The sequence below is a fragment of the Haemaphysalis longicornis genome, unplaced genomic scaffold, assembly GCF_048455015.1.
Source record: "Haemaphysalis longicornis isolate Haplotype H1 unplaced genomic scaffold, Haemaphysalis longicornis Haplotype H1 scaffold_7, whole genome shotgun sequence".
In the NCBI taxonomy this organism is placed as follows: domain Eukaryota; kingdom Metazoa; phylum Arthropoda; class Arachnida; order Ixodida; family Ixodidae; genus Haemaphysalis; species Haemaphysalis longicornis.
The window spans coordinates 166554618-166581838 of NW_027526422.1; the positions used below are offsets into that span (position 1 = coordinate 166554618).

The 27221-nt window shown below is 50.4% G+C and overlaps 1 protein-coding gene across 1 annotated transcript in view; it reads left to right on the top strand.

Moving 5' to 3' along the window:
* Positions 1 to 27221, top strand: part of LOC144147195 (vacuolar protein sorting-associated protein 33A-like) — a 65862-nt gene that overhangs the window by 32523 nt on the left and 6118 nt on the right. The window contains exons 9-13 of the mRNA XM_077679265.1: positions 1022 to 1112; positions 10371 to 10445; positions 17197 to 17276; positions 18353 to 18439; positions 19762 to 19896. Coding sequence (XP_077535391.1) covers positions 1022 to 1112; positions 10371 to 10445; positions 17197 to 17276; positions 18353 to 18439; positions 19762 to 19896 — 468 coding nt within the window. The remainder of the gene's footprint in view (positions 1 to 1021; positions 1113 to 10370; positions 10446 to 17196; positions 17277 to 18352; positions 18440 to 19761; positions 19897 to 27221) is intronic.

Genomic DNA, 27221 nt, shown 5'->3' on the forward strand with positions numbered 1-27221 from the left:
CAGTACTGCAACAGATATAAAGTTGAATAGGAACCAAGCTGACCGCGAAAGCTAAACCGGGGGAAAAACTTGCGAAAGTGCAGTGAGCACGTGGTCTGTGCAGCAGTTGCTGTCGCGTTGTGGTCATGGCACTTCCGTTGTTATAGTGGCGCCCATTTGGGAAGACCGCTTCGGCGATTCTGGCCATTAAGCCAATTGTGATTCAGATTGATTGATTGATTGTGGGGTTTAACGCGCCGACGCAACGCAGGCGATGAGGCGCGCCGTAGTGGAGGGCTCCGGATTAATTTTGACCACCTGGGGATCTTTATCGTGCGCCGAAATCTCGTACACACGGGCGTTTTTGCTTTTCGCCTCCATCAGAAAAGCGGCCGCCGCGGCCGGGAATCGAACCCGCGACCTCGTGCTCAGCAGCGCAACGCCTTAGCCACTGAGCCACCGCAGCGGGTAATTGTGATTCAGAATAAGTCTGTCGTTTGCTTTCGTTTTCTTCTTTCATTCCCTTTCTTTTTTTTTTTTTTTTTTTGGTTTCTTTGTGTGTGAGTGAGCGAAAATAAAAGGGGCAGCCGGGAAGTGAAAGATGAGGGCTTAGCCGATTTAACATTACCGAGATGCCAGTTCCCAGTGGTGTCATTCAGGAGATATATAGTACTTCAAATGTTGCTGTCTTTTCGTGAACCCACGCAAACATTTTTAATTTCAGTTGACTTGAAATGCTTTTCTGAAGCACTTTGCGATAGTTTTTAGAAACCTTCGGAACGCCTAAAATATAACGTGTGCAATCCAAATGTGTGACTTTCGAAAAAAACGATTATTTGGTCATCTCTCTCTACCTGATGCTTTTTCCTTCCCTTAAATGCGCAGCTTAAATCTTTTGAAACAGGGAATCATTCGTGATTGTTTTTTGTTGGTTTTACAAACGTTCATGCAACAGATAGTAAAGGCCTTTGTTCTGTGCATCGTCCCAGCATTGGCAAGAGTAAGTAGACTACCAACGCGTCTTTCCCGCAATACGATGCAGGTGCGTCACGATGCGAAGACCATTGGGGAGATCAAGCAGTTTGTGGACCGGCTGCCCAGCATGCAGCTCAAGCGCAAGTCCCTGGCCAACCGCAAGTGTCTCCCTTCCCTCTCGCACGCTTCTCGCTTTTTTACCTACTTGAATAGCTACTGGGATTGGGCGATCAGTACCCAGGTAGGTGTCTGGCTGAGCGGGATATTTATGTGCACATGCATGGTCAAGCCATCTCATGGTGGCTGCAGTTATTACAAGCACTCGGTTGCAGTGAACAGATGTGGCACAACTGTCACGGTATATGTTAAGAAAATAGCACTTGAAACGAATTTCAATGAGGACCTGGCTTGGTTACAGCGAACGTTGTAACAGTGGAACCACTTTGACAGCTTTCCACACTCCTGGAGCTTCAGTTGTATACTGTGCTGCCCTCACAACTGATGTTGAAGTACTAGATGGCAGCCAGAATCTGAAAATTATAGGGGAGTAAGATGCAGGGGGAAAAAAAATCTGTCATTAGTTTTGTCATAAGTCCTTGTCATAAATCGTTGTCCTTGACCTTGTGGGGGCCCGTGTTCCCCTACACCTCGCCTGCACATGTTTCCGCGAGCTGGGAGCCACCATTTTGGGTAGCCGGCGCGTCCCGTAGGTCGTGTCCTCTTCATGACACCGCGCGACGCGCCGAACCTGCTTGCCGCGAACGTGTGCTCGAGGGCGAGTGGGAAGGAGGACCGGTCGTCGCCTTCTCCCTCGCCGCCCTCTCCCCGAGAGCCGGGAGGAGACCTCCTCTCCCCCCCCGAGCTGACCTGCGGGATGCGCGAATGTTCCGCGGGGACTCTGCCGAGAGATTCTGCCCTGATCGGTCGCCTCGGGATGCCTCCCCTGCTCCCGCGGCCGTGATGACGGATATCGAGGTCTGAGCCCAGCGGCTTGAGCGAGCGACAGGAGCCACTGTCTCCCCGCGAGCGATAGTCGTGTTGTCTGGTGTATGCCCTGTATCTGCCAGGCAATAAAGCCTTACTTTGGATTGCCGGAGCCTGTCTACCGCATGTGAGTACCCGAACCCGTGCGTGAGTCTTCGGATTCCGCAGGGCTAGTGTACGGCGCGTAGCGTTCTCTAGCAAAGCTAGCCGGGGTCCTCTGCTATCCCGTACGTTAGCCCACATTGGCGCCCAACCAAGGTTTTTTGCGATGACAGGGCGGCACCCCCGCTTCTCGTTGCTTGATTCCGAAGTTGAGGGCTGGTTGTCGGATGAGATTGCTTGTGGTAACGGCTTGCGGGACGCCACTGTCGACCCGCTGCTGCCCGCCACCGCGCTCACGCCAGAGCTTTGTCGAGGCGGCGCCGATCTCCCCGATAACCGACGCGCCGCGCAGGAGTGCCTCACGCCGCGCATCCCACTTCTGCCGGCGTGAGGCACTACGACAGCGCGAGGGATGATTACCCAGTCCCGCGCCTGTCGGCCGCCACCACTACGCCCAGGCCCCTCTGGGGCCCAGGCAGCGCTATCCTAGCAGGCAAACAAAGCGCCGCGCGGGAGAGTCACGGGAGCTATCATCCCACTCATGCCGGCGTGCCGCACGGTGTCGGCGGGCGGAACGCTTCTCGCGGCCACCTGCCGTCACCACGGGCTGCAACGAGATCATGCCCTCCGGGCCTTGGTCGTAGCAACCCAGCGGATATGTTTGCAAAGGAGCTGTGCCGCAGCTCTAGCGCACCCGACCCCGCCGTGTACGAGCCTCACGGCTCTAGCGGCGCGGCGGTCGCCTCGTTCGCCGGCGCGTTTGCGCCACGAACGTACCCAACATGCAGACCTCGCAAGCGGTTATGGCTAGGGCGCACGTCGCCTGCCTTACGCCAGCGTTGTCTCGCGAGGAACCACCCCTGCCTTCGGCAGCAGTCGATCTCGCACAAGCCCTGATCAACGCGGTGTGCGCACAACCGAGCGTCAGGCCTAACAGCCCGCTCAATAGCCTCAGAATACCCGAGTATGGCGGTTACTCTGACCGCATGAGTGCTACGGCGTACCTCGAGGCGCTGCACCGCTATCAGGAGGCGTCGGGTATGGACGACAGCGTGATTATAGGACGTGTTCTGCCTATATCGCTGACCGCCCAGGCTGCACGGTGGTACCGGCTGGTGGGACGCGACGCTCGTACGATGGGCGAATTTGAAGCGCTCTTTCGCAGCGAATTCCTGCCCCCAGATTACGAGCGCCGCATGTTGAACGAGCTAGAGATGCGAACTCAACACCGAGATGAGTCTCTTCTCGAATACGTCAGGGCAATGCAGGAGTTGTGATTGACATTGCTAACGGAGGGTGTAGGCAAGGCTTTCATGCAGCCCTGCTCCCGTTTGCAAAGCTGGCCGAGGTATCGGAAGCGCGCTCCGCTCCGAATATCTCGCGCGCGCGCGGCAAAAACACAGCGCTGCCGGAGACGAAATTTGCACTCCGGAGGCCGCGCGAGCGGGCAGGGAAGCCATGTCTCCCACTTGCGGAGCCGCCGCCGCGACGGTAGCTCGCGCGGGCGCTCACCGCATCTCGCGGCGCCCCACGCACCCTCCCATCGCGCAGCGTAAAGGCACATTCCCACTGGCGATTTGTCTCGTCGCGCGACGGCGCGCGTCGCGCGATGAGGCCTTGAGGTGGTGTTCGCACTTGCGATGAGCGATGATGCGACTGCGTTCGGCGCAGCTGCTTCCCGACTTGTACTACCTCGTTGGTGCGTCAACCATTCGCAGTCAAAGAAAATGATGTTACGCGACAAAAGCAGGTAGAAATCAAACTAAAACACATGCTACTAACCTGGAGCAATGCCGAAAACATTTGCGGGTTGCGGGAGGAGCAGAAAATGACAAACTCAAGAAGGCTCTTTTCAACATATTATTGCACGAAGAAATGCACACGCTTGCTTTCACGCCACAACACCCGCATCACGGCCCACAAATGTCCCTTCTTTTCACAGGCGCAAAGTTCTGACGCCACCGAACTCTACGCGTGTTTACCAGTCGCCAATAGAACGATGAGGCTGCAAGTCAACCTACCGTCTCGCTGTCCACCTAGCTCTATACGATGATTACTTGCTTTTACAATCCATACACGCTTCTCCACACTGATGAGTTCCACGCTATTCGTTGATTAGTGCACGCGTACGCTGAAGCCACTGACCAAAGAACCGATGCACACGGGAAGTTGCTTGCCGGTCCGACCCGGCGGGTACAGCGATAGCGGGCCAAGCGCCTGGCCGAGCGAGCCAGCGGCGGTGGAGGCGGCGGCTCGTCCTGACTCCTGGCCCGCCCGCACGCAGCGTTTGCATACCGGATGTAAAGAAACGTTTCGTTTCCGGCTACGTCAGCCTACTCCGCGGCCATGATTGGCTTACCGGTTTTGCGGGGCCGTCGCGCGACGAGGGAATTCGGACCGAGAGCGATCGGCTCCGCCGTCGCAAAACGCCGAAAAGCGACGGCCGGCTCGTCGCTTTGCGACGTTGCTTTTCGTCGCGCGACGAGGCGCATCGCCAGTGGGAATGTGCCTTAACAAAGGGAGCCCTGAAGGGACGGCTGCCACCCCGCGCCGAATCCCGGGCAACACCCCCCCCCCCTTACCACCCGTACGGTGTTCAGCAGTGAAGAGTTCCTTAAGGGTGAGCAGAACTATCCGTTTTGTAAATAGCCTGCATTTTATATGGATATATTGTTTTTTGTTGTTGTTGTTGTTGTCTTTGTTGGGCTCAGGGAAGAGCCGTGCTCTGAGATGGAGCGAGGTGGCGCGGCCACCGGGTGTCCGGTAACAGCTGGTATTGCTGTCGGCACCAAGTTGTAAATATTTGTGAACCCGATTCATTGACAGGCCAGGAAGAGCCGAAAGTCTGAGGAGGGGGGCGGCGCGGCCGCCGTGGCGTCCGCTAACAGCTCGTATTGCTGTCGGCGCCGAGCGCAAAGCAGTTCGTATTGCTGCAGGCGTGTTTATTTGCTTATTTGATAGTTTTGCTTTGTTCGTTTTTTGCTGTTTTCTTTTTTGTAGGTTACGTTTCTGCTCAACCTAAGGGGAATTTCTGCTGATATACATCCCATCGGAGGAGGCCTCTGACCCCTTCAAGGTGGTTATCCCGCGCAGTCTGCGAAGAGCGATTTTTGAGCTCTTTACGCGACTCGCGGGCGGCTGATCACGCGTGCGGCCTAAGGCTTACATTTTAAGTTCTGCCACACCGTGGTTTGGCTTGATAACTTCGAATGCAGTACGTGTGATACCGGGGCGGCCTTCTGCCCTGAGCACATGAAATTCCGGGTTATCGAACCGCTGCACCAGTGTTAGGGTTCCTTTTGTTTGGCCCTAGCCTGGCCCGAGCACCCTGTTCCGCTTTCCCTCTCGGAAAGCAGCAGCAGGGAAGTTGGGCGTTGTTTTGCCGTTACTCCCGACTTGTTTCTGCAGCACGTCCCCCCTGGCGTTGGCCCCCGGTCTGGTCATGTCGCCCGCAGCCACACCACACGCCGCCGGTTCCGGAAGCTGCTGGTGCCTACCATCCCCGGCAGCCCAGGCCCCGTCCCCAGGCCGCAGCCCGCTTGACGCGGTCCAGCGACGATCGAGATGCGGCCTCCTGAGCAGGCACACCTGATGCCTCTCCAAGGCACCTGCCACGGGCGCTTCACTGGCAGCACACGAGCACTCCAAAAGCTGCTCTTCTGGGCTGGTCCCTGGCGGGCCCGGCCTGCACACTGTCGAGGCCACGACCCCGTGTCGACTGGCTCTTCTTGTGCCCTCACAACCATGGCGGCCGTCTCTGCGGCGGAAGCTGGTGGCCTTGCCGGACGAACGACTGGCTTAAGAGGCCCCTCCCGTCTGAAGAGACGTCGGCCCGCCTGCTGCCTCGGCCTGCGGTTTACACCTGCCGCTCTCGCCTGCTGTTTACATCTGCTGCCTTGACCTACTGTTCCTGGGCTGCCCCACCTCCGGTGACTACAAGACGCGCTGGACTGAAGGTGTGTCGTGGACTGTGCGTGTGGTGTGGTGCTGCTTCGAGATGGGAGAACTGTTAGGAGCTTTGCGGACCTTTGTTGGCCGGGGGCGAGTGCTGTTAATTTCGGGGTGTGTTGTACTTTTGCTCGGCAGCGGTTGTCCAAGCGGTGCAGGCTCGGTCTTGAGGAGGGGGGGATTGTGGGGGCCCGTGTTCCCCTACGCCTCGCCTGCACATGTTTCCGCGAGCTGGGAGCCGCCATTTTGGGTAGCCGGCGCGTCACGTAGGTCGTGTCCTCTTCATGACCCCGCGCGACGCGCCAAACTGGCTTGCCGCGAACGTGTGCGCGAGGGCGCGAGGGAAGGAGGACCAGTTTGTCACCTTCCTTAGCGCCACCCTCTCCCCGACCTGGGGAAGATCTCCTCTCCCCTCCGAGCTGACCTGCGGGACGAACGAGCGCTCCGGCGGGGAGTCGACTGGGCGATTTGGTCGGAGTCGGTTGGCTCGGCTGTGCCTACGCCGAATGCCCCGATGACGGTGAACCCAGTTGGCTCCACGGACTCTGCCGAGAGATTCTGCCCTGATCGGTCGCCTCGGGATGCCTCCCCTGCTCCCGCGGCCGTGATGACGGATATCGAGGTCTGAGCCCAGCGGCTTGAGCGAGCGACAGGAGCCACTGTCTCCCCGCGAGCGATAGTCGTGTTGTCTGGTGTATGCACTGTATCTGCCAGGCAATAAAGCCTCACTTTGGATTGCCGGAGCCTGTCTACCGCATGTGAGTACTTGAACCCGTGCGTGAGTCTTCGGATTCCGCAGGGCTAGTGTACGGCGCGTAGCATTCTCTAGCAAAGCTAGCCGGGGTCCTCTGCTATCCCGTACGTTAGCCCACAACCTTGTAATTAGCTTTTGTCATTAGCTAGCTGCAGGAAGTGTTTTACCCTACAGGGCCCCTGGGTGGGAAGGAGGAGGATGAGGGCTGAAAGCTGTAAAGAAAATTGTGGGGTGAAACTGGATTGTACGGTGAAACTGGAGGGTGGCACTGTCTTCTAGTGGCACTGTGAAGAAGGAACTAAACATAAGAAGCATGCAACCAGCATTGGGAACGCGTCCTGACGCTTTATTTCAGGCTGCAAAGGTACAAGCTCGGTCACGTTTCGCGTGCTGCAATGCATTCACTGTGACGTGGTGTGCGGTTGTGCTGTCTAATCATCACATCTCTCCCCCTCCCGACTTTTGTTGTCGCAAGTGGCTCGCAATTCCATTTATTGCCACACTGAATCATCTAACATGGGTCTGTGCTGGACTGGTTTGACAGTGGCATGATTGTCTCCACCTTTCTAAAACAACCACTGACTGCATTTTTGAAGTAAACTTTGCTGTTGTTTTGGTTCACTTTTAAGTAGGCATGTGAGAATATTCAACACTTTAGAACGTGAAAGTGAAGAGCACAATCTTCGATTTGGCTGCAAATCAAGTACTGGCACTATTCGGAAACTTTGAAAACTGCACTGTCATTTTACTGCCACGAAAACCAGTACAGTTGAACCCCTTTGTGAGAGGCACATACTGGGGAGCAGTTTTTGTCTCTTTCGCGGGTTCGATTCCTGGCCGCGGCGGCCGCTTTTCTGATGGAGGCGAAAAGCAAAAACGCCCGTGTGTACGAGATTTCGGCGCATGTTAAAAATCCCCAGGTGGTCAAAATTAATCCGGAGCCCTCCACTACGGCGCGCCTCATCGCCTGCGTCGCGTCGGCGCGTTAAACCCTACAATCAATCAGTTTTTGTCTCTTGTATGAGGGGTCTCCTATAAACAGGGAACCATGTTTTCACTAACTGATCAACCCCTAGTTCAGTGTGGGCACCGTACAACAAAAATAACCTCAACATAACGCTAGAGCATGTTGCAAAAGATTCATTCTAATTTATGTTTGGCCCTCATAATTTGTGAACTAGTTCTGAATACGCCTCGAGCTTCGCGATCGCTGCGCCGCCTGCCGCCGCTTCTCCGCGGCGTTGACGGGATTTGCGCTGCGTGGCTGATAGGGGTTCGTGCAGTGTTTTGGTTCTGTTTCGCTTCTTTTCGCCTTTCCGCGCCCTAAAAAAACTTGTTATGGTGACGTCTATAGGCAAAGAGTGCGCATAGGTCACTTAAAAAGCAGCTGCATCTTCTATGAGTACGCGATCGCCTGCAAGAGCTACCCGGGGACGCGGTTCTGCGCGCTTCGTCGCCGCTCTTTCGGGCGTCGGCGACGGCAGCAACATATCACCCATGTCACCTCCAAAACATCAGGCACAAATGAATTCTACTGTCCCCTCGTTTAGACCTGATACTGGCACAATGAGAGGTTGGCTTCATTTTGCAGCGCGGACAACGAATGCGGCTTCGTTTCGAATATATACGTCGCAGAAAAATATGTTTCTGGGGTGGGATTACCCAATCCCGGACAATAACTTATGCCTTTTCTAAGAATATAAACCATGCGAAAATGTTAAGTATATTCCAAGCCTGTGCGTCGTTAAATATGTCCACACACGCCATATAGCAAGAACCAAGGCAAGCTAATGAAATCACGGAAAAATAAATGCTGTGCAAGTGCGGAATTAAAAAAAAACATAATAGCTGTAACGAAAATGAAAAAAAAAACAGTGCAGCTTCTGACATGCTAAAGACGTTCATCGAAACTTAAGCCAGGTAGGGTTCACTAGACCAACTATACGCGAAATGCACTGCTATTTCGCGACACATCGGGGGGGGGGGGGGGACGCTGTGTACAAATGCGGGCCGGAATCAAGCAATGAACAGTTTAGTAATCCCACACACAAATCTCGCGTTCACTTTCCTTTTGTTTTTCTACTTCAACTAAGAGCTGATCGTACGGCGGGCGCATTTTTGGAAGTATACAGGGTAGGCTGTTCAACAAGCCATGAAAGGTGTCGTTGGAAGAGTGTGGTATGTGTAAAGTCCCTCTGATTTCAGTTTCTGCTTTATTCTGCAGGCTCCCTGTGCCAGATGACGATATTTCGAACAAGCGTTTAGTCGCGGACGCGGATTATATTCTAAGCCCGTCTGCGCGCTGCTCGCAGAGGATATATGTAGCAGATGAATGTTTGCGGGCGCTCACCTCACGAAAAGACGACTCTGTCGTGTGCTGATCCCCGAGTATATTTATGCATTATCCATCGTACTTTTGTTGAATATTCCCGCAATTAACACAGACTGGCTTGTAAATGGTGGTAATCAATATCTGAGGTATAATATTGGCTAACGTAACTGGCGTGCTGTCAGGTATGAGTGCTCCGCTTATTATGTAAGCGCACAAAACCGATTTAAATCGTTGTGTATAGCCATAGCGTGAACATATGAGGAACCGGTTGTTACGGAGGCACGGATAGTAAATTCAGGTCAGTGTAGCTACAATCGGCTCCATCATACGCCGGTTCCGCCAGACCGAATATACCACACCAAGATCGCGTCAGCAGCATTTAAACTCTCGTAAACACACCTCATTTGCGAACAGAGTGATTGCTCACATAAACATGGATTTCAAACGTTCGCAAACGGTAAATCTCAGTCGTAAACGTGCCGCAAAAGCAGCGGCGGCACTGGGGAGCGGGATGCGGACTCCCGCGGCTGCTTTCGAAACGCGCCGCTAGGGGGATTTCAGTGGCGCCCCTACAGGCCGCGCTCGAGGCGTATACTTGTTTGCTTCATGACTGTAGTTACACTGTCTTTACTACACCTTCTACAAGCTTTCTGTCCTTATACTGTTTGCAAAAGATGAGTCGTAGATGTAGAGTCCACAAGCCTGACAAATAGCCAGAGTGCACGGCTTTTTCTGCTGTGTGCTCTGGCTATTCATCAAACTTGCAGGACTCCACATCTGCGATGCTTTTTGATAGGGAGCTACGCGATCGGGAGAGCCCTCTGCGCAGTCGTGCTCGTTTGCATGGCAGTAAGCTTTAACCACGTCTGTACGTTGCATTTCTATTTGCAGGGCTTCTCGTCATCGTTTCATAGCTGACTGAACTACTGTGGGCTAGCTGAAGTTATAGCAAATATCTACTGCAGCCGTCTGTCGTCCCCTTCGATTACGCAACAGACTCAGCTGCAGTTCGTGACTGGTGGCACCGCATCTGAAGTTAAAATGTCTGTTACAAGCGAGCTTGTTGACCAAAATTGAAGGATAACTTGTCTGTTATAACCAACTATCCTCTACATCCGATGTCTGTTATAAGAGAGGTCAATTTAATGAAAAAGATAGGGCGGCCATCCATGTGGGTCAGTAGTGTCGCTTATACACGATTGTCTCTTGCATCTATGCCTCTTATAACGAGGTTCAACTCTATCTCAAAGAACTGAGAAGTAACATTGCGAATGCCTGGTCTTGTGCCTGCTGCAGACACTTCACTGGCCGAAGAGATCAAGAAGGTGACGGATCAGGAGGCCTTCTTCGAGACCTTGGCAGTGGAACAAGGTTGGTATTCACTGCTGCTTCATCAGGCGTGCTTTGACACAGAGGTGGCTGATTCGGTGTTCATTTAGTCCGCCCAGTGTAGTTGTGTGCATGCGTGTCTTCTTCCTTCTTTTTTTCAACATTTAATGTTGACGTAAATGTTTTACCTGCATTCCTGGGAAGGTGACTACAACAATTAAAGGACTGGTGCAGTCACGTGGGTCTGTTCGGAGCACTTGACGTGGGAGAAACCCATACAGGAGCTTTTGAAACTTGCACACAGTAGTATGTTATCAGCACTGGTGAACTTCCTCCCCCTAACCAATTTTTCTTTCCCTTGAACGAGTGCCATGCAAGGACCTTCCAAAGGACGACAAATGGCAATAGTTGGTGCTGCTTCATCAGGAATTGCGCTTGGTGTAACTGCGACAGGACAAAAGTATACGACAGGCAGATGGGACGAGGCTCCTTGCAACGCCCTTGTGTCGTCCACTTTTTTCCTGTTGCAAGGACTTTTGTCCTTGAATTTGAACTTCGAAAACTTGTGGGAACCTTCACAAATGATGCTGCGGAAAATTGGTGTGTGTGAAGGAAAAAAATGGCTGACCATTACAGTGGAATCTCGATGATACAAATCTCGCGGGACCACGAAAAATATTCCTATCACCTGAAATTTATGGGGGCAGACTGGTCTTAGAGCTATTTTTTTTATTTACCAACCAGTTTTAATGAAACTGCACTGTGTTATGGAGTTTTTTGTGCTGATTTCAAATCTGCCATTATATTTTTTGTAAGTTGATTATATTTTGAGTTAATTAATTATTAATTGCCATTATTTTGGGTCACAGTTACAAAATTACCACTCCATACAGAATGGCAATTACCACGTGGCTAGGCAGACAAATGACTAAAGAATACAACATAGGAAGTACTTTTTTGATTCAGCTATTTTTGGTCGTTTTACAACACAGGGAACTTCGCTTCTCCCGCGCTCTGCCAGAAATGGCTCACAGGTGGTGCCAATTGAATACAATAATAATTTTCCAAAGCCTCCATTTGAAAAATTTGTTTCCAACATTGTATTCTCCACAAATTTCGGTATCAGAAGCAAAATGGATTAAAGTTGTACCTGCTCTGGGTGCCAAGATATCTGAGGATGAAATGCTAGCTTTGCATTGCAAGAAAAGTGCTGTTTCACCATCGAATGCTGCGCTAACTAAGCTGTAGAGTGCACTTTAAAATGCTATTATAATATAATAACAACAAAACATGGTGCCTTTTGATGAGGAAATTTACAGACTGGTAGAAAAATAGCCGTGGAAGCCAAAAATGCGATTTTTGAGAAAACGCTTTTTTTGACAGTTTTTCGGCCCCAAAGACCCAACTGCCCCCTTATGTGAACCAACACAGATCAGGAATTGAGCACCAAGAAAAAGTTTTCGTTTATTTTTTTTACATTCATGTGAAGAAACTCGTGATGTTTTCTTTTTCTTCTTTTTTTTAACCTCCATGTCGCCGAGCAGTCCCTTCTGGAGTGCGTAAAACTTTGCGCTCGTCTCTTCACTCGTGGTGCCCAAGCTCACTGCATGCCACAACATGTCAAGGGCATGCAGGGTTTTGCCTGTCAACAGTGCTTGTTCACTTCTGCCATGGTCCTCTTTTTCGTCGCATTCACACCAGCCACCGTCACATCTTTGAACCACGTCAGGGGGATGCTTTCAACCTTGACATGCTGGGCTGTCTTGGCCTTCTTGATGTTCATGCCAAAGCGCTGCACGCTTTACAAAATCACGTCCTATTGCCGAACGGTGGTGCCCAACGTCCGCGGCAGCAGGCGGCCGAGCTCTTTTTCCAAGTTGCTGCGCTGTCTTTTCAGTTTGCCGTCAACTTTATTCAGAATCTCCAGCTTCTCCTTGAAGGAAAGAGCTTTCCTTTTACGCCACAAAGGTGACAGCCGGTTTGATTTGGTTGAGAGAAGCATGTTCACAGTAAAAACCTCACACAGATGTCTGAGCAACTGAACGTTCACCATGAGCTGACGGCGACAACAGTGAGAAGTGAATTGAAAGCCCCTGCATTCCAAAGGCACAGCCCCGCAAAACTGAGTGACATTGAATCGCTAGCAGACTCCATCATAAGCGCCTGCCTGCCCAAGGCCTTCAAGGCGTTCCTCTCCCCAGAGCAGCATTGCCCAGATCCCAGCGACACGGCCACAGTAAATTCGGTGCACCATGCACGCGCACACCACAACAGCCCGGCCATTCGCGGAAGAAGAGTGACACAGAAGGAAGAGAGAGCCTGTACCCTGTACGTTGCTGTCGCTTGCTCAGTGGTCACGGCAGTTCTAACACGTCGGGCACCTCACCAGCTCATTTGTATCATCTACCAGGCTGCAGATGTCGGTTTGTAACAGCCGTTGTGCATTGCAAACGAAGCAATTTTGCCAGGACATCTCAGAAATTCATATCTTAAAATTCGTATCACGCAGAATCGTATTACAGCTGAACCTCGTTATAAGAGACACTGATGTAAGAGACAAATGGGTATAAGAGACACTATTTACCCACATGGTTGGCTGCCCTATCTTTCCCATTAAATCGACCTCTTTTATAACAGACATCGGATGTAGAAGATTGGTTATAAGGGACAAGTCATCCTTGAACTTTAATCAATAATCTCGCTTGTAACAGACATTTTAAGTTCAGACGCAGTGCCACCAGTCACTAATTGCAGTTGCTTCCATCCTGGAAGCACAGGTGGACGTCAGACGCCTGCAGTCGCTATTTATTATAACTTCAGCAAACACACAGTGGTTCAGTCAGCTATGAAATGACGATGAGAAGCCCTGCCAATGGAAATGCAACTGACAGAAGTGGTTGAAGCTTACTGCCATCCATTGGATGGAGCGCGATCGCACATGAGGGTTCTCCCACTCGCATAGCTCCCAATCAAGAAGCATCGCAGATGTTGAGTCCTGCAAGCATAACGAATAGCCTGAGCACACAGCAGAAGCTGTGCGCTCTACCTATTCATCACGCTTGTGAACTCAACATGTACAACTCATCTTCCACAAACGAGGAAAGAAAAAAAAGCTTGCAGAATCGGTTGTAAAATACAGTGTAAATACAGTCATGAAGCAAACAAGATTCAGAACTGTTTCATAAATTCTGGGGGCCGAACATAAATTAGAATAAATCTTTTGAAACACGTTGTAGCGTTCTTTTGAGCTTATTTTAGTCACATGGTGCCCACATTGAACTAGGGTCTGATTAGTAAGTGAAAACATAGTTCCCTGCTTATAAGAGACATCTCATATAAGAGACAGAAACTGCTCCCCGGTGTGTGTCTCTTATAAAGGGGTTCAACTGTATTGAGATTCCGCTGTGCTACACTCCCTAAGGAGAAATATGTGCACAGCGCAAACTGCAGTCTTCCTGGTCGCGGCGCATAGATGCTGATCGTGTGATGAGCAAACGCACGGCGGCACGTGCTACTCTGCCATTATCTCGCATCGTGGCGTTGTCGCTGCCAAGCATGCTGTTGTAAATCATGTTTGGACCTCCCACACAAATGTCAGCGATGGTAAGCCTCTGTGTTGGCGACGGGAACTGCGTCTCGGGAAGTGGAGGCACATTATCATCGAACGCACAACAGCATGCGCTGCCATGACGTCGTCTCTCAGTGCGTCATCGCCACCGCCCAGCATGCCTCGCTGCCTCCCCCTCACACTTTTGCCATGTGTCACTGCCAAGAAGCGTCTCGCACCGCTTCGGCATACTGCCTTCCCCCTCACACTTTTGCCACACTCCTCCTCCTCTGTTTTCTTTCTGTCTTGGGTTCTTCCTTCGTTACCCACCGTGGTGGCTCAGTGGCTAAGGCGTTGTGCTGCTGAGCAGGAGTACGCGGATTGGATTCCTGGCCGCGGCGGCCGCTTTTCTGATGGAGGTGTAAAAGCAAGAACGCCCGTGTGTACGAGATTTTGTCGCGCGTTAAAGGGGCCCAGCAGCACTTACCATCGACTACTAGGAATGTATTTTGGGGTAAAGTCTATTTATCCCAGCAATCTCTTCCCACAAGAATTATGAAAATCCTTTACTATCACCGAAACTACACGCAATGAAAAATCGTTCCCTCTCGTTCCCTCTCAACCTGACCATGGACAACGCGACGAAAGCTGCACACTCTCTCCCGGAGAGGGGGGTGGCTCACAGCGCTCTTTTCAGTGGCCTTCGATATATCAGAGGTGGGGGAGTTTTCTCATTTTCTCCTCAACATGGAGGGGTCAATTTCCGGTCTGGTGCCACAAAAAAAGCAAGCATGGCTGCCTGCTGGCAAACGTGCACTCCGGCTGGTAGGCCGTTTTTGAAGGAATAAATGCTTGTCGAGTGGTCTGGTTGAAAAGGAAGTATTAAGCTCATCACTCAAACTCCGTGCGCACTCAAAACACAAAATAAACGGCAAAATTGTGCGTACAGGTTCACCCATAGAAGAGGTTCGTACACAGCGCCGACGACGGCGGATCGTCACAGGAAATGCGAGAAATAAGCCACGAAGTTGACCAGTGACAGCCAATGGACAGCCATGGCCTCAATGATGTTGTTTAGGCCATGCCAGGGGCTGCGTAATGAGAACTGAAGAGAGCGCGTTTAGCTTTTCTGCGTCTTTCACAACGATTTGCACTCTCACCGCTTCACGTGGACGTGTAATATTTGGCTCAGGTATTCCTGGCAGTGGAAGCTAAACGTCGCGCACGTTTACTTGCACTGCTCAAAGAGTGTTGCAGGGTCCCTTTAAAGATACCCAGGTGGCCAAAATTAATCCGCAGCCCTCCACTGCGGCGCGCCTCATCGCCTGCGTTGCGCCGGCACGTTAAACCCTACAATCAATCAATCTCCTTTCAATCGCTCGGTAACACGGCACAACGTTGCCATCAAACTACAGTAGCCGGCGCCAAAGTGTCGCACAGTAAAAAAAACTATATTTGGGAAAGGATATTCAAGATTCTCTGACTGCGGTTGGGCCTGGAATTTGTCTTGTACTATAGCAAGAAGCGAATCATTTTCGCCTTGTCCCAGCCCTGCTGCACCATAGGAAATGCACTGCTTTGCAAGTGGAAGCTGTTCTTGTGACCACTCATCATCATCATCATCATCATCAGCCGGTTTAGGCCCACTGCAGGGCAAAGGCCTCTCCCATGGCACTCCAATTATCCTGGTCCTGTGCTGACTGCGACCAATTTATCCCCGTAAACTTCTTGACCTCATCTGCCCATCTAACTTTCTGCCACCCCCTGCCACGCTTGCCTTCTCTAGGGATTTACTCGGTTACCCTTAATGACCAACGGTTATCTTGCCTTCGCATTACATGTCCTGCCCATGCCCATTTCTTCTTCTAAATTTCTGCTAATATGTCCTTAAGATGCGTTTGTTCCCTGACCCAGTTCTCTGTTTCTTGTCCCTTAACGTTGCACCTATCATCTTCCGTTCCATCGCTCCACCTGTGACCACTAATCTAATTAAAATGAAATTTGTTGCATATGGCAAGCAAATGCAAAGTGGCATTTCAAATTTGAAGTGCCGTAAAAACCCGCGTATAATACGAGGTTTTTTTCCATATTTTACTATGTCAAATTTGTGCCTCATATTATATGCGGATCCCAAAGTTTTCAGCCGAAAATTTGCACTTTCGGTTTCAGCGGAGGGTGCGCCATCTTGCGGTGGCGTTAGCTGGCTGCTGCTTCTCTCAGCCGGCGCCATTTTGATTGTTTTGACCACGCGAAGAATCTCGGCACGTGCACCGCAAGTCTATCACGATGTAGGGTGCACGAAAACAGTATTCGGCTGCAATTAAAAGAAAAGTTATTTTATGTGCCGAGACCATTAGGAATTGCGCCGCAGTACGGCAGTTCAGCGTCACCGAAGGCAGCATTCGTGGGTGGAGAAAGCAACTGGTGCTTGACCGGATAAAGTCTGTGTGGTTTCGGTGGCCTGGAGCACTGTTGGGGATTCCCGTCAGTGCTCGTGTTGGGCGCCTTTCGCTGCCACCTGGCCGATTCCTTGAAGAAGTTGTTGCGCGAACCCCGCACCCAACTCATTCTCATGCCAGGAGGAATGACATCCCAGCTGCAACCGCTAGACGTTTGCATCAACCTTTCAAAGACTGCATCAGGTCCTGCTACCAAGAGTGGATAAGGTCAGGAGACCCGTAAGTGACAGCTACCGAATGGCTGACGCGGGTTTCTCCAGCGGTGCTTTGTGGCTGGATCGCGGATGCGTGGGCCAGCATCCCAGAGGAGCTCGTCAGTCGCTCTTTTAAGAAATGCGGCATCTCGAACATCCTTGATGGCACTGAGGACCACTTTCTGTGGGAAGACATTTCCGACAAGGCGACTTCAGGAGACAGCGGCAGCGAACCTGACGATGGCTGGACGTACGTCGGGAGACAGTGCCAGCGAAACCTGACAATGACTGAACGGTAACTGCAGTGCAAATAAATGTTTTCTATGCTCTTTACCTCGCATTATATGCGGATGAAAACTTTTTTTCTGATTTTGCTGTCCCCGAATTACACCTCGTATTATACGCGGGTTCGTATTATACGCGGGTTTTTACGGTGTTTATTATACTAGTGACAGTGACAGTCACCAAGTTTGACATGTTTACGTAGAGCACAAAGTTACCACAAATGAGCTCTTACCACAGTTGTACTTCTTGATGCAACGTTGGGGCAGTGGAGTGGCCTTGACTTCTTCCCCTCCCTTGGCTGTGTGCAGAGTTCATGAACGGAGTCGACACGGACAAGCCCCACCCCCACATCGAGGACTGCATTGCCCGCCAGGAGGACATCGTCAAGGTCAGCGCGCCCGCCAATTCTTCTTACAAATGACGAGTTTGGCTGTTACTGGGCCCCATATTTCTGGTTGGGCCTGTTTAGTGGAACTTTCGAACTTTGTGGGCACTCTTGATGGCATTTCAGGGATGTTGAGTCTGACAGTGTTGCCTTCCACTAGAGTGGAGAAGCAAGGCCAGTGGCCTTTAAGGGGCCATGCAGGCAAAACACGAGTTTGGTGCATTCGAAAGATTGCCTCGTTAGAATCATACTGACACCTCTCTTAACGCACACCTCGCTCAAACAAGCTGTGTAATAAAGAAAAAATGGAAAGGCCATGCGACGCACTAGCTCATTTCCCGCAACAGAACCTATGACGTCATACCAGCCAGCTCTGCGATTGGCGGAGGGCGGCAAAAGCAAACGCAAATTAGGCAGAGCTTATAAGATTGCTGAGCGAGCTATTTGCGCTTAAATTTAGGGCACATTCTTTTGAAAGCCCTAAGAATGGTGGGACAAATGAAAGCACATGTAAACATTGAAGTACCGATGCGTATGCTGCTGTTGGTACTGCGCGCACTACGCTTGGTTTAGCTGCACAGGACTGCGGGGCTTTGGGGTTGTTTCAGACGACACTAGCCGATTGATGCACGCGACGATGTCTTATGTGACCGTATTTGTTGAACGAGCACCATGTTTCACGAAACGATTGTCTCCATGAACAAAACAAGCCAGGTACAAACACGTTCACAAACAAACCAAGGGCAGAAAATGGCTTGCTGCAGTGTGGTGGCGCCATCTAGGTTCACTAACGGTAGACAAGGCCCTGTGATGTCATTGCAGGCCACGAAAACGTACGATTTAGCGGGAAAATCCATATTTTAACTTACAATAATTATTTCTCAGTAAAGAAAGCGTCGTTTACATTCGGAGAAGCGCTGGGGGCACTGTAAAACACGAAATCTTTCGAATAACACAAACTTGTGTTTTGCCTTCATGGCTCCTTTAAGATAGTCGGGTTCTTTTTTCGGCAGTGCCAGTAAAGGTGGCGATGACGATGGTGGCTGCCCTGTTGTGTTTCCCCCCACCACGACCTGCAGGTTCTGCGGCTGGTGTGCATGCAGAGCGTGGCCAACAATGGGCTCAAGCCCAAGGTGCTCGACCACTACAGGCGGGAGATCCTGCAGGTGGGTCGGGGGTGGCCCCGCTTCTTTTAATTGACTGCGCCTCTGTGCGAATGTGCAGTCGCAAGTGGCTCCCGAGGTTTTATGTGCCACTGCAGGCTTCAATGAACAACTCAGCCAAAGGGTCATTGTACCTGGACTTTTGCCTTGAATTTGTCTTTGGAATCAGCGTGAAACCTCAGCTGCCTGCTGCCCCATTTGTATCAAATGTGCAGGAAACGTGTACCCAACAAAATCTTTAGTTCAAGTCTATCGAAGCAGCTTCCACCCCAGTGCAGCGGGACCAGAACTGTTGTTTCTTTGTTGCTCACTGCTTTGTTCGCTGGTGATACGAAAGGGCTTATCGGCGCAACATTGCAAAAGACGACTCCCGCCACAGCAGCAGCTTCGGTACTGCGCAGCTGAACCAAGGGAAAGGGTGGTTGTGGTTGTCACAAGCCTCAAACATCTGACACAAATGTGGGAATAGAGAGGCACATTATTTTAGTTGTCTATGGCCAAGCTAAAAGAAAAGCACCTGCTATCAAATGGCTTTTTTTTTTTTTCTGTTTCAAACTGACTGTTGCAATGGATCAGCAAGCCTCTCGAGAACCAAACTGTAATTGGTATTGTGCTTCAGACGACTGTGTTGTGTGGGCAGTCCGCCAGCGCTCATAAAAACCATTATTACCGTATTTATTCGAATCTAAGCCGATAGTTTTTTTGAAATACTGATATATCAAACTCCAGGGTCGGCTTGGATTCGAGGATTTTGAAACACGCGCCAATTTCCAAGTGAAGTTGCGGAAAGTGGCACGCAGCTAGCGCCACCCAGAAAAGAAAGTATTGTAGCCATTACTAGACGAGCCAGTAGCCACTTAAGGGGCCATAGCTGGGGGCGATGCTGCCATTTTGAACTGTGCGGATAGTGGCCTGCAGGCGGTGTGCCGCTTTTAAAAGAAAAGTTTTAGCCGCGGAGTTGTCGTCGAACGTTCAAGCCAGGCGAGACTTTGGCGTGAATGAAAAAAATGTCCGTCGTTGGAGGACGCAACGGGAGAGGATATTTGCGTGCGCCGCAACAAGGATGGCATTCAGAGGCTAGCAGCGATGATGATTCAGAATGAGCACCGCATCTTCATGTTCAATAAACATGTTTTCTTTTTGTCAACGCTCACCTCGCCTTTTTGTTCGGCCTACATTCGAGGTAAGTTTTTTTTCTTTTTTTCGTGGCTTCGGACTTTCGGGGGTCGGCTTAGAATCGGGGCCGGCCTAGATTCGAATAAATACGGTACATTAAGTTCATTGAGCTGGTGCACTGAGGCGCCCCCTACCCCCCATCTGTCCAGACCTACGGCTACCGGCAGCTGCTGTGGCTTCTGCGGCTGGAGAAGGCCGGTCTCCTCTGTGCCCAGGAGCGCAAGAACAACTTCTCCGCCATCCGCAAGACCCTCAAGCTGAACGTCGAGGACGTCAGTGAGCAGGTGTGTGTGCGTGGGGGGGGAGGAGGTGGTGGTTGGAACGGTGGCCTGGAACAGTGGCCCACCGGAGTTTAGTTTCATCCAGAGTTTCGAATGTTCTTTCAACACAAAAGTGTTTCATTCCCGGGCACATGAAGATGTCACATACGTCATATGCGTCACAGAAGTGACGCCATTACAGCGAAGCAAGGGGCCTGTAAAGGGTGCACCCCTGCACACGGGATCTTCTTGCGAGGAAGCAACCTTTAGCACTAAAGAGTATGTTATGTTTATGGTTGTTCGTTTTCGGGGTTTATATTTTGACACAAAAGTGTTTTATGCCGCGATACCCCAAGATTTCACTGAACGCATATCCGTCACGGAAATGACACCAGTGCACCTTTGCTGAAGTGACCCGCCAGCAGGACGTCGCTCACCAAGCACACCCACAAGACAGCCGCCAACCCGCAAATCATGGTCAGCTGCAGATTTCGCTGCACATTTCACTTTCGTGTTTTATCGATTACTATGGCAGAGAATTAACCACAGGTGGGGCTTTTTTTTTTTTTTTTTGCTTAGAAAAACACAGGAGCCTGGCTAAGCAGTTGGGGCAGACACACAAAGCGTGTCGATTATGACAAGTGGATTTTTTCTATAGACACATGTGGTGCTAGTGATTACAGCCTGACCCAGAGTTGTTATTATAATCGACGATCGTTATAACCAGGCTGGGCAGAAAAAGACACCTTGCAAAGCATTTGGTCATTTTTCCCATCACTTAACACATCAGAAAGATAATTGTCCGGGTTTTCAGACTAAGCAGTACTCCTGCCAACTTCTCAGCACAAAGCCTTAGAGCGGCCATGGAGACAAAATAAAAGTTTGTTTTATTGGAAAGATTTCGTCTTTTATAGTGCCCCAAGCGCTGGTCCAGAAGCAAACAATGCTTCATTCACCTAAAAATTAATCAATTTAAGTTCAAATTTTTATTTTCCCTCAAAATCGTGCCTTTTCATGACGTCTGTAGTGACACCACAAGAACACGTCTTCAAGTTGCTGCGCAGGCTCGTTTACCGTTAGTCAACCTAGATGGCGCCACCATACCGTGGCGGGCCGTTTTCTGCCTTTGCTTTGTTTTCACCGTATTTGTAGCTGGCTTGTTTTTGTTTGGGCAGAAAATAATCGTTTCGCAAAACGTGGTGTTCGCACGACAAACATGGTCACGTTAGGCACCTTCACTTACGCCAGTTGGCCAGTGTCGTCTGAGACAACCCCAAAGTGCCATGTTGCTGTTCAGCTAAAACAAGCTAAACTAAATAGTGCGCGCGGTACCAGCAGCAGCAGTACAGTATGCTTCGGTGCTTCGATGTTTACGTGTCCATTTGTAACTTCCACTGTTTACCTTACCATTCTTACTGCTATAAAAAGAATGTGCCCTAGATGTAATTTGCAAATAGCTCATTCTGCAAGCTTATACCTGATTTGTGTTTGCTTTTGCCGGCCTCAGCCAATCGTAGAGCTGGTACATATAGCATCGGTTCTGTTGCGGGAAATGAGCTAGTGGGTCGCATGGCCATTCCCTTTTTTCCTAATTTTGTAGCTTATTTGAGTGCAGTGTGCATTAAAAGTAGTGTCAGTATGATTCTGACGAGGCAGTCTTTCGAATGAACCAAACATGTGTTTTGTCTGCATGGCCCCTTTAAAACAAAAAGCACTGAAAAGGCCAATGCCTCCCAGATAGGAGGAAGCCTCCACATCACTTCCTTGACGTTTTATTTTTTTTTTTTGTTAGTGAAAGGCAAATTTGATATTACTGAAGTGACTGCTTACTTTTGTTTGTTTGTTCTTACAATCTTGGTGATGAACAGCAGCCGCAAGGCCCTGCTCATCCGTTTATGGTGACTTATTAATGAGGCTTTCATTTTATTTAGAAGGTGTTGGACAGCCACTCCCTATCCCCTCTTACTTCCTAGGCTGGCAGCAGGACGGAAGAAGGGCTGTAGGAACAGAGGCACAGCCCCTCCCGTCACCCTTCTCAGCTAGCTGGGGTGTGAAGGGAGGGGCCCACCATACTTACCCGATTCTAACGCGCACTTTTTTTCCGGAAAAATAGGTAGAAAAATCGCATGCGCGTTAGAATCAGATACGAAACTGAAACTGCCGAAACAGCGGAAATTTCGTCCCACCCATCGCCATCGCCATCTCAAGATGGCGCCAAAGCTTTTAGCAACAATTTTTCGGACGCAAGAAGCATAGGCGCCTTGGCTTTTCTATCGGCGTTCACACAAATCGTCAAATTGTTCCACTTGCGCGCTTGATAACAGCAATGGCAGCAGCGGCTCTCTCGCGTTCAAAACGAGCGGTCGGCTGAAGCGTGCGCCTCTGGAGAAGCTCGCGGGATGGGTGTGCGAGGCGTGGGCCACGATCCCATCGACCATGGTTGAACGTTCGTTCAGAAGTGTGGCATTGCGAACGCGCTTGACGGCACCGAGGACGAGATGTTGTGGTCAGCGGAGAGCGACGAGGAGTGAGATGACTGAGTGTCACGGACCCCTCCCCTGGATAATTGCGTCCGCTAGCAAACACCAACGAAGAAGGGCGCGAGGCAACAGTTATTTATATTTTAGCAGGGTGACCGGCTCGTGAGTTTTCACGTGTGCCGAGATTGCTGGGGTGAATGAAATCACAACGGAGATGCTCGACTGCGTTTTTACTATATAGGTTTACAACACGAACAAAAGATTACAGGGCAACGCCCGACACAACAACAACAAAAAAAAGAAACCTTCACACTGCCATCGGCCTTGTGCGTGCAGGCACTAATCTGCCGTACACTAAGTGCACGCGCGCTGGGAGGCTAGCGCACGGCGCTAATTAGATAGTAACACAACAAAGGACAACCAAATACACAAGGTGGCCACTACGGAGGCACTCGATCTACCGTGGCCTACGCCTTAACCTTCGGCCTCGAAAACATAACTCAGACAGCTGTACGCGACACGCGAAACACTCTAGAGGCAAACACTTGTTTAAACCTCAACAACGGAACTGCAAAAAAAATACTAACAAGTACGTAACACGCAAAACACCCTATGGGACAAACATCGTAACTCCCGACAACAGCACCTACTACAGTTAAACCACATTATAACGAGACGGGCTATAACGAAATAATGGATATAACGAGCAAATCGTAATTCCCCTTGATATCTCCATAGAAACCAATGTATTTAAAACCTCGTTTTAACGAGGTAAAATTTCTCTGTTACGGGATATAACGAACAAATTTCGTTGAGAAATCAAATTTTGAGCTAATTTTACAACAGTGTGCAACGCGGATTTGAGACAGTGCGTGACGCGGCAACTGTATTAGCTGTTCAAAACTCCCGCCACACGCGCGAAGCTGGCTGGCGCGCCATGCGGACGCTGTGCCCGCAAAGCCCCCACCCTCCTCTCACTGCGCACGGCATGCAGACAATGGGGCCCTTCGATTTACAGTGGGGCTCTTCTATTTACACTCTCGGACTCACCGCGGATAGTCCGCGGGTAGTCCGAGGATTCCCCGAAGCCATAGGGATACATGGGAAAATTGAATGCCGTACTGCTTCTCGGGGAGTCCGCGGTGAGTCCGAGACTGTAAATCGAAGAGCCCCAGTGTCGGACTCACCGCGGGCTCCCCGAGAAGCAGTCCGACATTCGTTTTTACCACGTATCCTTATGGCTTCGGGGAATCCGCGGACTGTCCGCGGTGAGCCCGATGCACACGGCGCGCGCGGTTGCGTCGCCTTCCTCCCCCCCTCCCTCCTCCCCTGTTCGTATTGCCGACGTCGCTCCGTAGTTGTGCGTGCGTGGGGTTTGGCAGTCTTCAGCCTTATCTTTTATCGTACTGCCGGCGTGATTCCAACAACGCGAGTACTAGCGACAGGCGGGAAGCGAAAGCGAAAGAATATCACGCTTGAACAGAAGACGGCTATGATAAAAGCCGTCGCATCGGGCGCGAAGGAAGGTAAGGTGCACTCCGTGGTAAGGTGGCAAGAGACTGACGTGTGGACGGGTACACTGTCTGCCATCGTGAGCACGCTGCCATCGTGAGTACACTGTCTGCCATCGTGAGTCCATCGTCAGCGCTGTTGCACATGGCTTGAAAAGAAGCGCTAAGGGTGGCGTCGGAGGCACTAGATGCGGTGGGCGTGCTTCTTTGCTTCATTGGCGCGCACAGGGGCGGCGAAGATGGCGTGAACGTAGCGGCCGCAGCTGAGGGGGCCATCGCTCGCATCAGGAAGGTGCATCAATGTCCAATTACGGACTTCTTCGTAGCCAAGTCTGTTTGAAATACGAGTTTTCAACTGCAATAAAGTATGTTCGTGACTTTTCCTTTTTACCTCCGGAATGTGTTTATTTTACTATCGCCGTGCAGCAAGATGCTATTTCGCCCGCTTTTTGTTTTAGGTAACTACAATGCATAATATTTGCAGTAAATGTCGGCTACGGCTATAACGAACTATTGGGTATAACGAGCAAATCGCGGCGCCCCTTCAATTTCGTTATAACGAGGTTTAACTGTATAAAAAAAATCTAGCGGCCCTGCAAGCTGTACACGACACGTGAAATGTCCTCAAACATGATTACCCTCATCAACAACTACTATAAACAAGACCCAAAAAGAACTCTTAACACGTTACTACAAGCGACGCCAGAAAAAACCCCGGAGGATGCGGATATCTTAATCCGAGGCAACAAACAAAATACGACGGGAGGGGCGCGGTAAAAGAAAGTCTCTTTGAGGCAAGAACCCACAGGTTCGACGACGGAAAGTCACGACGAGGTTGAGCCGGCCTCGTCGGGCAGACGCTTACGTGTTTCAGGGCTCCGGGGTGCTGAAGCTGGTCGGCCATCGGACTCGCGGCGACGGGCGAACTCGAGCGCTAAGCCGAGGCGTGGGTCGTTCCGTCGCGAGCCTACCGACGTACTTCCGCTAGAGCGCGTCACCCCCGGACCCTTCCCCGCGTAGCACATTGAAGAATCTCCAGCCGACTGCCCCAAGCGACCGCTTGCGCCCGCTTAAAATAACCTCCGCCGGCCGTCCCGTAGACCCACTCCGAAGTCCTCCCCATTGTTCCTCCGTTCCCCCCTCCCGAGACCCTCGACAACTCGCCACGATCGCACACGCGCGTCCGAGCTAGCGATCGTGACGTCACCCCCCCCCTGCACCCGCACGCTGGAATGTTGCAGCTCGCATTGTCCTCGGAGCTGGCAGGGCGAAACAAAGGGCGTGAGCACCAAGCTGAGGGGACCCCCGGATTCCTCAGCGAGGCGCAAAATGGCCGAACCCCGTCCGGGAGGTCACCTTGTCGGCCGCCCGAATGTAAAAAATGGAGGGTCTGACCTGCAGTTTGTGACAGTGAGATTACTTTGGGAAATAAATCGCCTGTTTCTCTCACATTTGTTTTACCTGCTCACAAAGTTCCGTGCGCGTTACAATCGGAGGCGCAAGTTTTTTCGTTTTTTTTTTTTTTTTTTTGCCAGGAAAATTGGGTGCGCGTTAGAATTGGGGCGCGTTAGAAACGGGTAAGTACGGTAACTTTTTTCCAAGTGTGCTGGACAGATAAGGACGCCAAGCAAATTATGGGCAAGGCAGAGGGAGGCTTCTTTTAAGTTTGGAAATTAAAACCACCGCACAGATGCTTGTGACCAACTGCTACCCAAGTTTGGAATTGTTCCGTTAAGTCACAGCTACTGTGTTGATTTTGCAGCGCTAGTTTTTCCACCCAGATTTTTATAGAAAACTGTTACTCTGGAATTCAGTACACTTGTAATTTAAAGGGGCCATGCAGACAAAACAGAAGTTTGGTTCATTCGAAAGATTGCCTCGTTAGAACCATACAGGCACCACTTTTAACGTAAACTTCGCTCAAATAAGCTACAAAATTGGGAAAAAAGGGAATGACCATGCGACTCAGTAGCTCATTTCCCGCACTAGAACATATTACGTCATATGCACAATCGTACGATTGGCTGTGGCCGGTAAAAGCAAACACAAGTTGTTAGGCAGGGCTTATAAGCTTGCAGAACGAGCTAATGTTGCTTAGGTGTAGCGCATAGCCATTTTATAAGAGTAAGAATGGTGAGGTAAACAATGAAAGCTACGAAAGTACACGTAAACATTGAAGTGCCAGTGCGTACTGCTGTTGGTACCGTGTGTACTATGCTTGTGATAGCTGCACAGCAGCGCGGCACTTTGGGGTTTTCTCACACAACGCCGGCCGATTGGCGTAAGCGACATTTTCTTACGTGACCCTGATTGTTGAATATACCCCAGGTTTCACCAAACGATTACTACCTACTGTAACAAAAACAAGCCAGGTGCAAATACGGTCGAAAACAACGCAGAAGCGAGAAGCGGTGCGGGGCAGTATGGTGGCGCCATCCAGGAGGACTGGAGGTAAACAAGGCTTTCCAGTCCACTGCAGACTGAACAACACATTTGAATTTCGCTTGAAGACCCTTTTTTGTGACGCCACAGCAGATGCCATGAAACACACGATTTTGCAAGAGAATCAAAACTTTAACTTATATTGCTCAATTTCTCAGTGAACAATGCATCATTTGCTGCCAGACAAGCGCTGGGGGCACTATAAACATGAAATCCTTTGAAGAAAACGAACGTATTTTGTCTGCATGGCACCTTTAAGGGGGGGCGTGGCTTTCAAAATCAACTTTTCCATTTCTTCGTGGATTTTAATGAAAATTGGCACAGCTACTGGAAATGCTTCTGTGATAACATCATAAAAATTTCAAAGTAATATTTTGAAAACTTTTTATGTTTTGAATTTGCTTTCTGTTCCGCTTGTACCGATCTTGAGTGGCTTATAAAACACGATAGAAAGCTTGTTCGAAGTGCTTTGCATTCCCAAATGAATGGACGAGGTCATGACAGTTTTAGAATTTTTTTTTTACAACACAATGTTTTTTAGTTTTCGTTTTTTTAGCGGTTAAGGCATGTCGACTGTGAACGATTATTTGAATAAAAAAAATCACAAAAAACAAATCTGGAAAACCAAGAGTGTCACGACCTGAACTGTTCATCAAGGAATGCAATGCAAGAAACGGAATCAAAATAGACCCAGTGGTCACGAAGAAATCCATGGAACAAGCGACACAGGTGGCAAAAAAAAAAAGTTTTGGGAAAACAGCTTCCGAAGTTGCAACATAGGTTTCACTTATCAAAAGTCGTCAGGGTTGTAGCCTTTCGTGTCCTTTTGAACATGGGTCTTCTGGAAGGCCATGCCTTGAAATTGGAGTGCCTTTTACAGCCTTTCTCTTTCCACAAAACATCATTTTCAGCTCCT